Raw genomic sequence first — 15594 nt, 5'->3', positions numbered from 1 at the left:
CTCGGTGAGAAATTATGTAGGCAGTGTTAGTTTTATGATATCCTTAATTCATTTCCTTGCTTTTTAGCTACTTGGGTTTTCTAAATGTGGTGGGTTTTTATGATAAGTTTTTGTCACTTAGCAACATTAGCTAGTTTTGAAATGAAGTTTATTTTTGGAATAAAAAGTATGTACTGTATCATTAAATAGCTAGCATTATCATTTAGATTTCATATATTATAAATGAAGTAACTAGTCATGAGACATACTCCAATGTTAATGCTAATGCTTTGTGTTTTAAAGGTATCACTTACACTTGAAGAGAAACAAAAGTTAGCAAAAGAACAAGAACAGGCACAAAAATTGAAAAACCAGCAACCACTTAAGCCTCAATCACATGCAGTCACAGCTCCAGTCAAACAGGTGAGAAAAGATCTCTACTGAACAGTTTCCATGGTAACCTTGCCCCTATCTCCTTGCAAGTTCTGTATGTGTTATGAAAGTGATCATTTTCTATTTCTTACCTTCTTGATTTACTGACTCCCCTCACTCCCTGTTTTCAGTAGTGTCGATACCATAGAGTCAATGTAGCTAAATAATAAAAATTGTGTTTGTGTTCTGCCCAGTGCCTCAAAAGCAATATTAATTATATTTATTATTTATGACGCAGTAGTGTCCAGAGGCAACATCATGATTTGGAGTCCCATTGTTCTAGGTACGATACAAGCTTACAGGAAGACAGTCTCTGATCCAAGGAGCTCACAGCCTAAATAGATAAAAATAAAGGGAGGGAGGAGGACAGGAATGCAGCACATAAGCAAAGCAGAGTGGTGGTTTGCATGCTGTTCATTACACTTTTTTAAAGTCGTGTCTGTGTAAGGTAGGAGGAAATAAGTTAGCAAGTGTGAAGGAAAAGGGATAGAAGGATGGGAGATATTTAAGGATAAAGAATCAAAAAGGTGATTAGGAAAGAGGGAGGACAGAAGAGAGCAAGGAGCATGGAGGGTAGGTAGAGCAAGGCTGGCATCAGAGAGGTTCTGATGAAGATGAGATTGGAGCAAATAGTCAATAAAGGAAAGAATGCCTGGAGTTCAGTCTACAAAAGCAAAGCCTGCTGATATCACTGACAGTGGCAGATTTAGAGTTAGTGGGGCCCTGTGTGCATTTTCAGGCGACCCCTCCCCCACCCTCAGGACTCAGCCAAGAAAAAACATTCTCTCATATATTCTCTCACCCTCCACCTGTTTCTTCATTCTTTTTTTTCTTCATCCTCCTATATTATAAGTAATGGGAAGTAAATGAAAAAGTTTGGTTGTGGGGTGCAGGCTCTGGGCTGGGGCAGGGAGTTAGGATGCAGGAGTCGGGAGGCGCTTACCTCTGGCGGCACGGCTCCCAGAGTGACCTGTGCACACACCTCTCTGGCATCGGCTCCTAGGTGTGGGGGGCCAGGGAGTCTCCACACACTGCTGTCCGCAGGCACCACCCCCGCAGCTCCCATTGGCCACAGTTCCCGGCCAATGAGAGCTGCGGAGTCAGTGCTTGGAATGGGGGCAGTGCACAGAGACACCCATACACACACACACCCCAGGGGCCACGGTGACGTGCTGGCCACTTCTCGGAGCGAAGCAGCATGGAAGAAGGGAGGCAGAGCGGGCAGGGAACCGCCTTAGCCCTGCTGCTGGCACATCTCTGCACGCCCCTTGGCGGGAGAGGGACAGGGGTCTCTGTATGCAGGCAGAGGCAGTGCGTGGAGCCACCTCCCCTCCCCTGCTAGGGGCGCGCAGAGACATGCCAGCATCCAGCCACTTCTGGGAGCGGCGTGGGGCTACCAGCCACGGCATGCAGGCAGCCTGCCTGCCTGAGCCCTGCTGCACCGCCAGCTGGGATTTGGGGGCAGGTTGTCAGATATTAGTCCTGCACTTTGGGGGCCCCCCGTCATTGGGGGCCCCATGCCACCACATGGTTTATTCCAAGGTAAATCTGCTCCTGATCACTGATGTCCTGAGGTGAAAGCCTCTTCTGGCACAGAAATCTGGTTCTTGGGTGCTTTCAATATCTCCTGGAAGAATATTCATGGACCCAGAGTTGGGGTCTCATTCTCAGCCTGCTTCTTGCTTGGGGAATCTGTTCTGGGGTGCTGTTTCGTCCCCTGTCAGTTCACATGACTCCAGAAAGTTTCTTTATTGTTGATGTCTGGTGATGTACAACGGAGGAAAAAAACCCAGCTTGATTTTTAGGTACAAGAAGAGCTTGCAGTGGTGGTGTTTGAAAAAGTTACATTGATTTGTTTGTGGCTGTTGTTGATGGTAGATACAAACAAAGGATATTTTCTGGCTATCATCTTGCTTTCAGAATATTACAGCAACCTTTTCTTCACTTTGGTGGGATAGTCAGAACATGATTTACATATTAATGTAAATATTTTGTGTACCTTAATTTTCCTTAAAAGTTTAATAAATCTCATTAAAGTAATTTCATTTAAACGTAGCTTCGCCTCTTATGTGAGATTAATTTAAACTCTGTTCAAAGTAGAGCTGGTCAAGAAAAGGTTTAGTGAAAAACTCTGGGCAAGAGGACTTGTTTTGTTCCCCATTTTTTCTAACATGGGGGAGGGAAGGAGTGCCGGCGGGGGGGCGGGGAGAGGGAGAAGACCTTTCTGTCTTTGTCTTCCTTCCTGACACACCTTCTTCCTGTGGGGTAAGTGGGGAGGAGAAAGAGTGGGAAGGAAAAAATGATTTTTTCCCGCTACCATTACCGAATGAAAAATATTATTGAAAACCTTTCTGTGCAACGCTAAACTAGGATGGACTTGTTTTTTTACACCCTTTGATCTGCGTATACCCACTTTGCTTATCAATGAATGTCTCCCATATTTACAACAGTGGGTTTCAGCACTCTTGTTTCTATGGATAAAGACCATAAAACCAGATCATAGTTATTCTTCATATTTTCAGTCTGTGTGCAACTTCTATGATTTCAGACCAATGTATATATTGGTGCAGCCCAATGCATTTTGAAGAGGACAAAATGCCTGTCCTCAGATAGGAGCATGCAATTTTATTGACCTCAGTAAGAGTTGTACATACATCTGAAGGCTAAATTTAGACCCATATAGAAAATGTGCAATTTATAGTATAGAATATTGATTTACTGAACATATGCTTAGTGCATCTTTTTCAAAACACTAAAGGATCTCAGGGCACATATTTCATAGAGATATTTTTCAGCATGATACTGTATGTGAGCATTTAGCCATGTGACTCACTTTGACTTTAATGGAAACAATTGTGTTCAGATCCCTCAAGCTGTGCTGAAAATTCTTCTCAAGTAGTCTCAGAAGTGTTAGTTTAGAAAAACAGTGTTTGCCAGACTCAGATGCCAAATCTGTGGAACAACTCAAAAATCTGAGTACCAAAATAACCAAATTGTCCTTCTATAAGGTAAAGAAATTAACTTTTATGCCAAGTTTGAGGGAAACATGGAATAGAAGTAATTTCAGCTTCTGAAAATTGGGATTTAAAAGAGGGCCACTTGTATCTTAACTGCAGAAGCAATGTAATAAAGTGTTGCTAGTATGTCTGGAGCAGCAAAAGCACATAACTACACTTGTATGTTTTGCAGGCAAAGGATTTGACAGATACCTTGATAGATAATATGTCGTCTTTGACCAGCCATTCCATCAGCAAACCTAAAGTTGCTTCTTCAAGTAGCTTCTCTTCTGTCCCATCTATGACTGTTGGAATGGGATTTTTATCACCTATTGAGAGCACTAAGCAAAACATAACAAATGGACTAAATACTAATATGGGATTTCAGACTTCTGGATTCAGCCTTGGGGCAGGTACTACAAACCAGAATTTCTTCAGTAGTCCAACTGCAACTGGAATGGCCAAGATGAACATAGTACCAACTGCCAACATGCCAAACTACAGCCCTGTGAGTGCTACATCTGGAGTTTCACAGCCGACGCAACACAACAGATCCCCAGACCTTTCTGCTTTAGATAGTCTTTTTGGTCCTCAAAAACCCAAAGTTAGTATGAACCAATTGTCACAACAGAAACCAAACCAGTGGCTTACTCAGTTTGTACCCCCTCAAGGTTCCCCGGGTGCAAGCAGTTCTGTTTTGGGCCCACAGATGAACACTCTAGGACAACCTGGTTTTGGTATGCAGGGTAATCCTTTCTTTAACCCTCAGAACTTTGCACAGCCAACAAACACCATGACAAACAGCAGCTCAGCTAGCAATGACTTAAAAGATCTTTTTGGGTAAAATGTCTTGCTTTCTTTTTCAAAGATTGATACAATTTGAATGATGGGTAAGCTGATTAACATCTTTGTATGACTGATAAAAATTTGACTTGAGGAAACTTTCCACCTAGCAAAATAAAGACTTGCACCAGAAAAAGATTTTTTTTTCAGGCTGACCTGGTAATGCAGTAGAATCTCATAATTGTCAAGCTGTCTTATGTGATAAATAATCTTGGCCCTTTTTCCCCAACTTCAGGGTTTTAAGTTTTAAGTCAGGATACATCAATCTGCATACATCCATTCATAAAAGCAGAAGCTAAATATTTCATAATTGTTCAGAGATTTGTTCTGAATAGCTTTTGGATTTGTGTAATTTTACTCCATAAATTGAACAAAAATGGTTAAGTTGTAACACGCTAATTTATATTGTTTAGTGCCCCCACAATACTCAAGTCTCTGTTCAATATGTGCTAAATCCTGATGGGGTGTCGATTTGGATAGCCTAAATTTGGCATGACCCTAATTTGTACTATGACACACTATGGGAAGAATCAGTTGTTATGTTGCATCCAAGAGGCTGTTTTTTTAGCCGTGTTGAATGAAAATATCTCTAATCATGTATAAGAGGCTAAGGTTTTGAAGGGAAATGTTTTGGCTTTCACTTTATCTTGTTAGCCCTGGTCTACACTAGGGCTTTAGGTCGAATTTAGCAGCGTTAAATCGATGTAAACCTGCACCTATCCACACGATGAAGCCCTTTATTTCGACTTAAAGGGCTCTTAAAATCGATTTCCTTACTCCACCCCTGACAAGTGGATTAGTGCTTAAATCGGCCTTGCCAGGTCGAATTTGGGGTACTGTGGTCACAATTCGATGGTATTGGTCTCTGGGAGCTATCCCAGAGTGCTCCATTGTGACTGCTCTGGACAGCACTCTCAACTCAGATGCACGATTGTTTGCTGTTGCTCTGACGCAGGGAGGGGCGACTGATGACACGGCTTACAGGGTTGGCTTACAGGGAGCTAAAATCAACAAATGGGGTGGCTTTACATCAAGGAGTATTTCAGGCAGGACTTCACGGAGGGTTCCAATAAGAAATGGTGCACCTAAGTTATTGTTCTTATTGGAACAAGGAGGTTAGTCTGGCCTCTGATTGATACATGGATAGATTTACCTCGCTGCACCTTCTATGTGAGTGACTGCAGTGTGATCTAGAGAAATGAGTCCCCTAGACGTGGGGGGGGGGGGGGTTGCAAATGAGTACAAAACAAATCTGGTCTATTTCTTGTTTTGATACACTCCACCTACCTTTTACATCTTTGGCTGGCAGCAGACGGTGCAGAAGGACTGCATGCCATCCACATCTCATGGCTGCTCGGCAGAAGATGGTACAATAGGACTGCTAGCCATCCTCATCTCTTGCCTGCCCGGCAGAAGATGATGCAATAGGACTGCTAGCAATCCGTATCATCTGCCTGCTCACCATAAGATGGTTCAATAGGACTGACTGCAGCACTAAAGAGAATAACTTGATCAAGTCACTCCAGATTTAGTCCCTGCACCCATGTCTGCCCAGGCGCTCCTGATAGACCTAACGCAGGTGACCAGGAGCACCTGGAACATGACGATGACGGCTACCAGTCCTATTGCACCGTCTGCTGCCACAAGGCAATGGGTTGCTGCAGCTGTGTAGCAATGCAGTTCTGTGTCTGCCAGAATACAGAAGACATAACGGTGACAGTGAGCTGAGCGGGCTCCATGCTTGCCGTGGTATGGCGTCTGCACAGGTAACTCAGAGAAAAAGGCGCGAAACGATTGTCTGTCCTTGCTTTCACGGAGGGAGGGAGGGAACGGGGGCCTGACGATATGTACCCAGAACCCCCCACGACAATGTTTTAGCCCCATCAGGCATTGGGATCTCAACCCAGAATTCCAATGGGCAGCGGAGACTGCGGGAACTGTGGGATAGCTACCCACAGTGCAACACCCCAGAAGTTGACTCTAGCCTCGGTACTGTGGAAGCACTCTGCCGAGTTAATGCACTTAGAGCATTTTCTGTGGGGGGGGACACACTCGAATATATAAAACCAATTTCTAAAAAACCGACTTCTATAAATTTGACCTAATTTCGTAGTGTAGACATACCCTTAGAGAGAAAGAAGGATTAATACAGCAGTAGTGTTCAACAAGAATAAGGTGATGATGGTGATCATTCTAATTCTCACTAAAACAGAATGGAGATTTTTGGGGTGAAATTGTGATATTAACTCTAAGCAAGTTTGGGACACAGAAAAGCACTGCTCCAATAGTCATGCTAGATTATAACTTGCTTCGTGATTTTTGATTCCCAATTATTAGCACCAGAGCAAGAGCCATGCACCATTGATGTTAAGATTTTCTAAATCCTCCTTAAAACGTGGCAGGTATATTGTAAGTGAAATATTTCTGTTTTAGTGGCTAAGACGATCTGCCTCAAAATTGGATATATTTTGCATAGTTACATGGAAACATTTTGGGTCACTTAACATTTTCCATCTATATTAGACTGAAGAGGACTGCTCAAAACTAGTGCTGTATAGTTATGTGAAAAAGCAGTCTGCCATGATTGCCTTGATTTAAAATGAAAAATTATTCAGATTTTTTTCTGTCAAACTCTTACGAAGGACAAATGCATATGAAGTGACTTCTCAAAAGCAAAACTGTAAGTACTAGAATATATTTGGTGACTAGATAACTATTTTAAATCCTTTTAATGTATTGCTCCAAATTTAATAAAGTTCTCGAGAAAATTAAGCAGTAGTTTCTTCTGCTTCCAAACAGGTAGATGTTCAGCTTGCCTGTGATAGAATCTATGGTCTGACAGTTTTCTACTGTTTGGTTTTAACTCTTTCTTTCCTAGAAAATTCAGGAACCTTCTTGTGTAATATTTAGAAGACTATAGCTGGCTATTTTGAGAAGGGAAGAACTAGTTAACTTTTCTTTATAGAAAACTTGTACTTTATTTTTCAAAGCCTTTCTCTAATAATATTGTTCTTTCATTTGCTGCTTAAGAAACCAAAGGGCCTTATGCTGTAAATGTGACTTGTATTTTTGTTAAATTATATTTCCACAGTTTTAAGCAGTAAAAATGTTAAATGTATCTTTTAAAAAAACCTGTGTATTATAGCTGCTGCCTTAGTCCTTTTGTTTTAAAATATCTGGGATCAGTGAATTTTTTTTAAATGCACATTGTATGTGCTGTTGATATTTTTGGTGGATATTGTAGGTTACATTGAATTAGCAGCATAATTTAAACGATACTAGGACAACTGAACATTTTCGATACATATATGGTTAGTGACCTTCTATACTGTGGGTGATCCTAATGTCTCTCTTTTTATATAAATGAACTTGTGCATCTGATTTCTGAGAGATGTACTTTATTAGGGCAATCTAAGGCAAGACTTTGAAGAATTACTTGAGTCTGCATTCTCCTGAATTATGTGGGAAATAAAACAGTGTTAAAAATGACCACTGTTAATATAGTTTATTGTAAAATCTGATATTCAAGGTAGAGATGCACTCAAGCCAAAAAATTCTAATCTGGATTTTGAGCACTCCCGTTCTCTTGATCATCCCACACAGAGAGTTTGGGGGCATTCAGATTTAGGATTTTGGTTCAGCCTATTAGAGAGAGAGGACAGTTGCAAAATTTGGAATTTTGGGTCTGTGGTTTTAGTTGGGCCAATCTCCAATTCAAAGTATAGGGTAGTTCTTTGTAAACTATTTTTATGTCCTGTAGGGTTTATTTCTGAGAGAGAGGAAGATTGTACACAGGTAATATACTGGATAAATGTTTGTCTGGCTTGAATAATTTGAATTTTTTTCTGTGCAGCACTTTGGTGCAAAATTTGTTTTCCCTGTGAAATGAGGCATAGCTTCCAAAATCCAGAGTTCTATGCCTCCGCAATGCTTCTTGGGCTCTGTAACAAGAGGGAGTGTTTATGAAGCTGACTCTATCTCCTGCTGCTTTTGCTCACCTCCAAGCCCCAATGACAGGTTGAACTGCAGACAGTAGTATATCATGCGGTCAAAGTTAATACTACTGGATCGACAATAACATATATATCTGGAATCTGTAGAGGTATTAGGGAAAGGATGGGGGAGAAATACAGAGAGAATGTTACAGAAGATGGTCAGGCCTGCCATTTTCCTAGTGAAGGAAGGACTTCCATGGGTTCAGACGTAAGTCGGGAAGATGGGTCACACCTATCCTGCCCCTTCTTTATTTTCTGTATCTGCTTTTTTTCTCCTCTCCATGCATTTAGCCCTCAAATAGAATGGAAATTTTGGTTTGAAATTGATATTACCTCTAGGCAATGTATAAAAATATTTATATTTGTCTCATCAAAATAATCATCCACTGTAAAATAAATGGTGTTGTTTCCTTGAACAATTAATGCAGGTTCTACGTTTCTGCCCTTAACACTGAAATGAACTTAAAAATATGTGCAAACATTGCATGCATCAAGTACATTTGTTTAGGTAACTCCCCAATCCTGCACTTACATCTGTGCTATCAGACCTCCATTGACTGCAATAGAGTTCTGCATGAGTCTGGCTCTTAGTCGAGGATTGCAGTCCAGGTGTGTTATAACTCATTTTGTTAGAACTGAAAACTGGAGTCAATATATCAAAGCTAAAAAGGGACGAGGGAACAAGTTCCCTTTTGATTCACTTCACTGCCACTTTTTTAGTGTGAAAGACAAACTATAAACACTGGGGAAATACAGATGTATTTCCTCTGTGTGCAAGCATTAGTTGTCCTCCTGCTGTTCTCATGCAGTGTAAATTAGTGACTATAAGCCTAGTCACAGGCTTCTGGTTCAGACCCTTTTGTACTCTAAAGTCTGGAGAATACTGTGGAAAAAAAACAAAATCAGTAAAACAAATTAGCCTTTTAAATGGGGCCACAGTATTTAACAGGGCTTGAAGAACCTGTTCGACTAGGGCTGGTAGAAAGTTTTCCTGGGCAAGTGAACTGAGTGGGGGCCATGCACCTGCCGACTCCTTTCCTGGGAGGGAGAGAGTTGAGTAGCTCCTGAGCGGATATCTTTTTCAGGAATCCAAGAGTGGAGGGAGGGAACAGAGCTGCTGCTGCTGCTTTTCCCATAAGGGTGGGAGATATGGAGTGGAGTCACCTATGTGGAAGACCAAGGACCTCTTGTATATGCAGAAGGGTAGTAGCATCAGAGGAGCCTTGCAAAAAGGTACTGAGGATCCATTATTGAAAAGGAGGGCAAATTTAACTGGGGGAATGGGTAGGGTATCTGTTTACTATTGGGGGCACAGCTGGCTGTTGTGAGGGAGGGAAGATGTGGTAATGTGAATAAAACGGATGTGGCCTTGGAGTACCAGGGTCTTGAGGGGTTTGACAGTACAGGTACTTTACACTGAGGCTGAGCAGGCTTGGTCTTCGGACAAATAGGTGTCAAATATTTCAAGCTCTGTATTGAAGCACATTTTTTTTTCGTTAAAGTCTTGTCTTCCTAGCGACCTACATTGTTGTGACACGTTACTATTTTGCAACTTTCTTAAATACTGCATTTGTCTTTTTAAGTTAGAAAAATATAGCAAGGGAAAGATGCATTTGCTGATGATTTTGTATCCTGCTTTGTACGTACATGTATTTAGATGCCATGATACCACTTGTATTGGTTACATTTCACAGTGAGAACAAAAATGAAATGTGAGAGTTTAGACTGAAGTCAAATGTCACCCATCTGCCATGCGTAAAAAGATGATTTTCTTTCTTTATGATTTGTGTGTAAATATGTTTAGTATGCCTATATCTACCTGAATTGCAGTAGAAAGGGAATAGCATTCCTTCCTCAAGTAAGCTTATGTACACTTGATCTCAATCTTGGACTTGAGAAGTGACTTATTTGTGAGTGTTTTTGAGTTGATTGGCTTGTGCAGTTCAAGGTTAAAGAAATACCCTGTAAAAATGTTTGTGTGTGTGTAACCCTGTGTCTGTTTTATGTTCTCTGCAGTGTGAGATGCATTTTATTTACTAATAATTTCTGTTTTGAAACAGCTTTCTGGGTAAATTCTTCCAAACTATCTGGTTTGCAATGAGATTCTGCTTTGTACCTCTCTTTCCAATAGGATTTGACTGATGTACAAGGAAGTCACATAAGACATTAGAGACTAGGATTAGTACCCCCAAGTCCCCTTAGTGTTCCAGTCCTTGCAACAAAATCAATAGAATAAATGGGTCCCTGATATTGAATTGGAAGTGGTTTGTTCTCATAAGTGCTAAAATTCAGGCAGTTCTAACCACTGTACAGATCTTCGGGCTTGAAGTTGTAAATCAAAACTGCTTTAATGTATTATAGTGATCTCAGGCCTTGGGCAAGATATTTAATAAAGTATTTGTTTACTTGTCTAATTGTACAGTCGGTATTTAGTGGCAGTTTTATGTTTAAAGCATTAAATTCTCATGAAGTGTGTGAAGTGATGTTACTATAGTGTCAGCTGCGATTCACGATCAGCAGAACTGTCATAGCATGACATTGTATTTTGGTTTATTGGACATCACAATTCTACAACAATAAATTTATTCTTGTATCAGCTTTTAGATCGGTAATCTTATAAAACATAAAATGCACAATGAAAGTTTAAAGAAATTCATACGACTTTGTACTGTGAATGAAAATGGTGTAGTTTTGAAATCTGAATGAGGTTGCTTACTAAAATAAATGAATTTTTCATATTTTCATGTTGGAAGTAAAAGTGACTATTTTTATTCCAAGCATTCCATAAAAGCAAGCAATGCTAACCTATGTGGAAAACTTTAATTATCACACTTTTTTGTTTGCACCTCCATTTATCCAACAAGAAGGGCATAATACAATCCCGGAATGATGATTAGTCCTGGATTCAGTTTTTCTTCAAGTGGTTGCTGCTGAGGCATCTGTGGATTTGGAGCATATGTTGCACACATGCACAGAACGGACATCATGAGATGCAGCAGAGATGCAGCAAAGAGCCAGAGAAGACGTTTGAAGAATCACAACCAATCTTTGGAAAACATTCACGAAAATCAGAAAAATTAAATGCTAATTTTAAAGTTTTGTCTCCTCTCTCCACCATTGCATATTAATAAGGGCCATATTCTGTCATCTGTCTTCCCAATGCAAAATTTCTATTGATATTGTTGCCCCTTTTGAGCTGAGCAGCTAGCCAGTATTTGGGTTCTTGGGGTTCTTTCTGTTATCAGGAGAAATTAATGAAATTCCACGTATTTGTGTATATTCTTTATAAATAACATGATTGCACCAACAAAGTCCTATTTCCCTAAACACAGCAGAAACAAACAAGAGCCCATTTGCTTGTTTACAATTCCAAGCCTCTTTCCAGCCAGCACACGGTCCAATAAAATCTTACTCTGTGGCTTCCTCCCAGGGCTTCTCTCGCTGTGTCCTGGCTTTTTCTGGTGGCTTTCAGCTTCTCATGTATACAATCCCTGGCTTTGCAATCAGCCCTCAGAAAACAACTCTCTTCTCCTGTTGTTTAGGGCTTGTCTACACATACAGCTGCAACCACTGCTGGTATATTGTGTTCAACTCTGATGTCCACAATTCAAGAAGGATGTTACTAAATTGGATTAGAAAACATGCTTTGTAGAGAGAGAGTAAATTCCATCTATTTAGCTTAACAAGGAGAAAGCTTAAGGCAGTGGTTCTTAACCTTTACTGCAACCTTTACTTTACCTTTGGTTCTCAAAATATGTTCTCACACCCCTTATCAAAATCATTGAAGTAGGTCAGTTCTTTAAACCTAGCTATATCATAACTGTAGAATGAAAGAGAGAATTATAATTTTACTGCGAAATTAAAAATATAAGAATACATGAAAAATTACACACTTTAAGTTTACCAGCTCAGTGACTCTTCTGCTTTTGCTTTTGTTCAATGATGTTTGAGAAACAAGGAACGTTTTTTGAAATAGCCACACGCATGTCCTCACTAGTATTTAGGCGGTTTCTGGCCTTTGTTTTGATGTGTAAGAGTGATGAAAATCCTATCTCACACAAGTGTGTAGTCGCAAATGACACAAGGATCTCCAGCGCTGTCTTTGCCGGTTGTGGAAATGGTGCTAGTTGACCACACCAGAAATTCTCAAGCTTCATTGTCTCAAACTCCATTCGGATTCGGCCATTGGCTCATAATTCAATGAGATAATCTTTCATCAAATCACTATTGCTGATGGAATCCAAGTTAAAAAGAAATGGATCCAGTATCCATTTCTTTGCCACATCAAAATCTCCAGTGGAAAAATATCCTCGGAAAGAGTCATTCAACTGGTGCAAATGCTTTGTCACTTCAGTTGCGATGGTCATTCCTTCATTTTCTGAAACAACTGTTTCTTCAAGAAAAGGAAAGTTAGTGAAATTTCTTTTCTCAACACACTTTATTGGAACTGGAAGTTTATGAATAAAAGCAGATAATTTCTCTCCGGCCGTTACCATGTTCATCCCAGTTCCTGGCATAGATGTGTTGAGTTCATTTAGGTGTGTGAATACATCTGCCATGTACACTAGGCAAAGGATAAACTCTCTATTTTTGAAGTCCTCAACTAAATTACTGCTTTGGTTACAAAGAAACTGACTTATTTCTCTGCTCATTTTTGTCCCTGTGCTTAATTTGTGTTTTCCATGATTTATCTTCTAAAAAAATCTGGTATGTCTCACAGCCCCAGAAAGGGCATCTCACACCCCAAGGGGGTGCATGAACCCCAGGTTAAGAGCCACTGGCTTAAGGGTGATTTAATTATAGACTATAAGTACCTACATGGGGGAAACTATTTGATAATGGGGTCTTCAATCTATAACAATCCAGTGGTTGGAAGTTGAAGCTCGACAAATTCAGATGGGAAATCAGCTGTAAATTTTTAAGTGTGGGTAATTAACCATTGGAACAATTTACCAAGGATCATGATGGACTCTCCATCACTCAGTTTTTAAATCAAGATTAGATGTTTTTTTCTAAAGGGTATGATCTAGAAAGTATTTCTGAAAAGTTCTATGGCCTGTGTTATGCAGGCAATCAGACTACTCACCAGTTCTCAAACTGTGGGTTTTGACCTCATGGGACTCAAGCCCAAGCCCCAGCTCCACTGCCCGACGGCTTCAGCCCTAGGTGGCAGGGTTCAGGCAGCCTTAGGCTTAGATTTCCCCCCTCCTGGGGTCATATAGTAATTTTCATTGTCAGAAGGGGGTCACAGTGCAATGAAGTTTGAGAACCCCTGGACTGACTATCATAATGGTCCCCTTCTGGCCTTAGACTTTATGTTCTAGTCAAGACCTAAATATTAGTTCTTCGAGTGCTTGCTCATGTCGATTCCATTCTTGGTGTGTGCATGCCCATGTGCACAGTCGTAAGAGATTTTTGCCTTTGTGGTATCCATAGGGTCAGCTGTGGCACCCTCTTGAGTGCCATGCTCATGCATCAGTATATTAGGCACTGCCAGCCCTACACCGTCTCAGTTCCTTCTTACCACCCATGGTGGTTAGTCAGAGCACCTTTTCCCTTGCCTATTAAGGGTTAGCAGTTCTTTCTCTCTGGTCTTTGAGCCTTTGGGCCTTGTAAATAGTTTGATTACGTCTCATTATGCACTTATCCAGCAGGCCCAAGATGATGCTGGCTTCGGTAGAGCAGTGTTACAAGCCGCGTGACTATGAACTCTGAGCCCGCCTCAAGGGATACTGCTTGTGAGTCACCTACAATGGAATCGACATGAGCAAGCGCGTGAAGAAAAAACGGTTACCTACCTTTCATAACTGTTCTTCAAGATGTGTTGCTCATGTCCATTCCATTACATGAGGTAGAAGTGTCCTTTATTTTGTTTTCATGGTGCTCGTGGGAGAAAGGATTGAAATTAACACTAGGTACTGTTTGCATCTGCTTCACATTCCCCTGTGCAGCTACACAGTGGAGGCCCTGCGGCAAAGTTTAATGCACACCAAAGTCTTCCAAGAATCCTTCAGAGAGCTCTAAGAAACTTTCCTGCAGATACTCTCCTAATCCTCTGCCAAAGGTTCCTTAGCAGAGCTGCTTTGTTTTTTCCCCCATTGTAGGAAACTGCCACACCAATCAACAATTACTTCTACAGGAACCAAAGTAGGACACAAGTGAGCAATATATGGAACTGGTCTGAAGCAGCTCGCATGCAGGATATGCACCCTTGCATCTTCAGTTACCCTCAATAGTGTGATTTCAGCTTTGATTCCCCTGACTGTGGAAAACGGTGCCAGTATTCAGAATAGTGTCCCTAGGCACTTGTACTGATCCCCTTTTGAAACCACCCAGACCCTTTGACCCATTTTGCACTGCTCTCCTCCTACCCCTGGGCCAAACTCACCATGTTTAGTGCTCTGGCAGTGCTGCATGCTTGCCAAGGGAAAGTGAGCAAGAGGCATGGTTCAAGACTGTGAGTGCACACACAATACTGATGTGTATTGGTTCTGCAGATGTGCCCTGGAGGACCAGCTCCTATACACCAGTGGAGCATCTCCGTCAGATAAGGAAGTGAATGAGGAGGAGTAAGGAGGACATGTTTTGCAAAGTACTGCAGTTGTCAGATCAGGCCGATTAGTGAGCACAGAGCATGGAGAAAGATGATAAAAAAAAAAAAGCAACTAGAAATGGATAACCAGGAGAAGACATGGCCAGGAGTGGATAATAAAGCTCCTGGAAGACCAAACAGAGATGCTAAAGTCCCTGATTGTGCTGCAGGAGGAACTCATGCATGCTCAACTCCCTCTGTAGCCCATACAGAACTGCCTTCCTTGTCCTTCCCAAACTCCCCACACACGCATTCCTCTCATGTTCCTGGCCCATCGCAGTACCCTTTGCACTCACCACAGGGACATTTTCCATTATGACAACTGGAGTTGCACACAGCTGTGAGAGCCTTACTTCAGTGAGTGCTGCTCGCTGTCATGTCTCTTGTAAGAAATGTTAATCTGTATATTGCTGTTTAATAAAAATTGTCTTACAGACAGCAAATCTTTATTTGTGACCTGTACAGGTGGTTCTGAATTTCTGTTGCAGACCGTGGCAGTTGGCATATTTGCAGACTACAATTAATGCTCAGGCAGGAATCATTACAGTGGTCTTTCAATGTGGCAAGTAAACAATGCCTGGCTCAATTCATTACAGAAAGACACATTACTGGGGCTCATTGTCAAAATGCTGCTTCAAAGCTTCCCTGATTCTAATAGCTCTCTGTTGAACCCTCTACTTGCACATGGTGCCTGGCTGCTCAAAATCAGCCACCAGGTGATCGACCTCAATGCTCCACCCCTGGGGAAACTTTTCCC

At 41.3% G+C, this 15594-nt stretch overlaps 1 protein-coding gene across 3 annotated transcripts in view; it reads left to right on the top strand.

The window, feature by feature from the left end:
* Positions 1-10654, top strand: part of SCYL2 (SCY1 like pseudokinase 2) — a 53991-nt gene extending 43337 nt beyond the window's left edge. For all 3 annotated transcript variants that reach the window (XM_073327414.2, XM_073327413.2, XM_073327415.2), the window contains 2 exons: positions 283-402; positions 3601-10654. In XM_073327414.2, the coding sequence (XP_073183515.1) occupies positions 283-402; positions 3601-4251 (771 nt within the window). In that variant the 3' untranslated portion in view covers positions 4252-10654. The remainder of the gene's footprint in view (positions 1-282; positions 403-3600) is intronic.
* Positions 10655-15594: the final 4940 nt, after the last annotated feature.

This window comes from Lepidochelys kempii, chromosome 1, assembly GCF_965140285.1.
Source record: "Lepidochelys kempii isolate rLepKem1 chromosome 1, rLepKem1.hap1, whole genome shotgun sequence".
Lineage (NCBI taxonomy): Eukaryota > Metazoa > Chordata > Testudines > Cheloniidae > Lepidochelys > Lepidochelys kempii.
The sequence above is the reverse complement of the archived record's forward strand: the minus strand, read 5'-3'. Positions and strand labels throughout refer to the sequence as shown.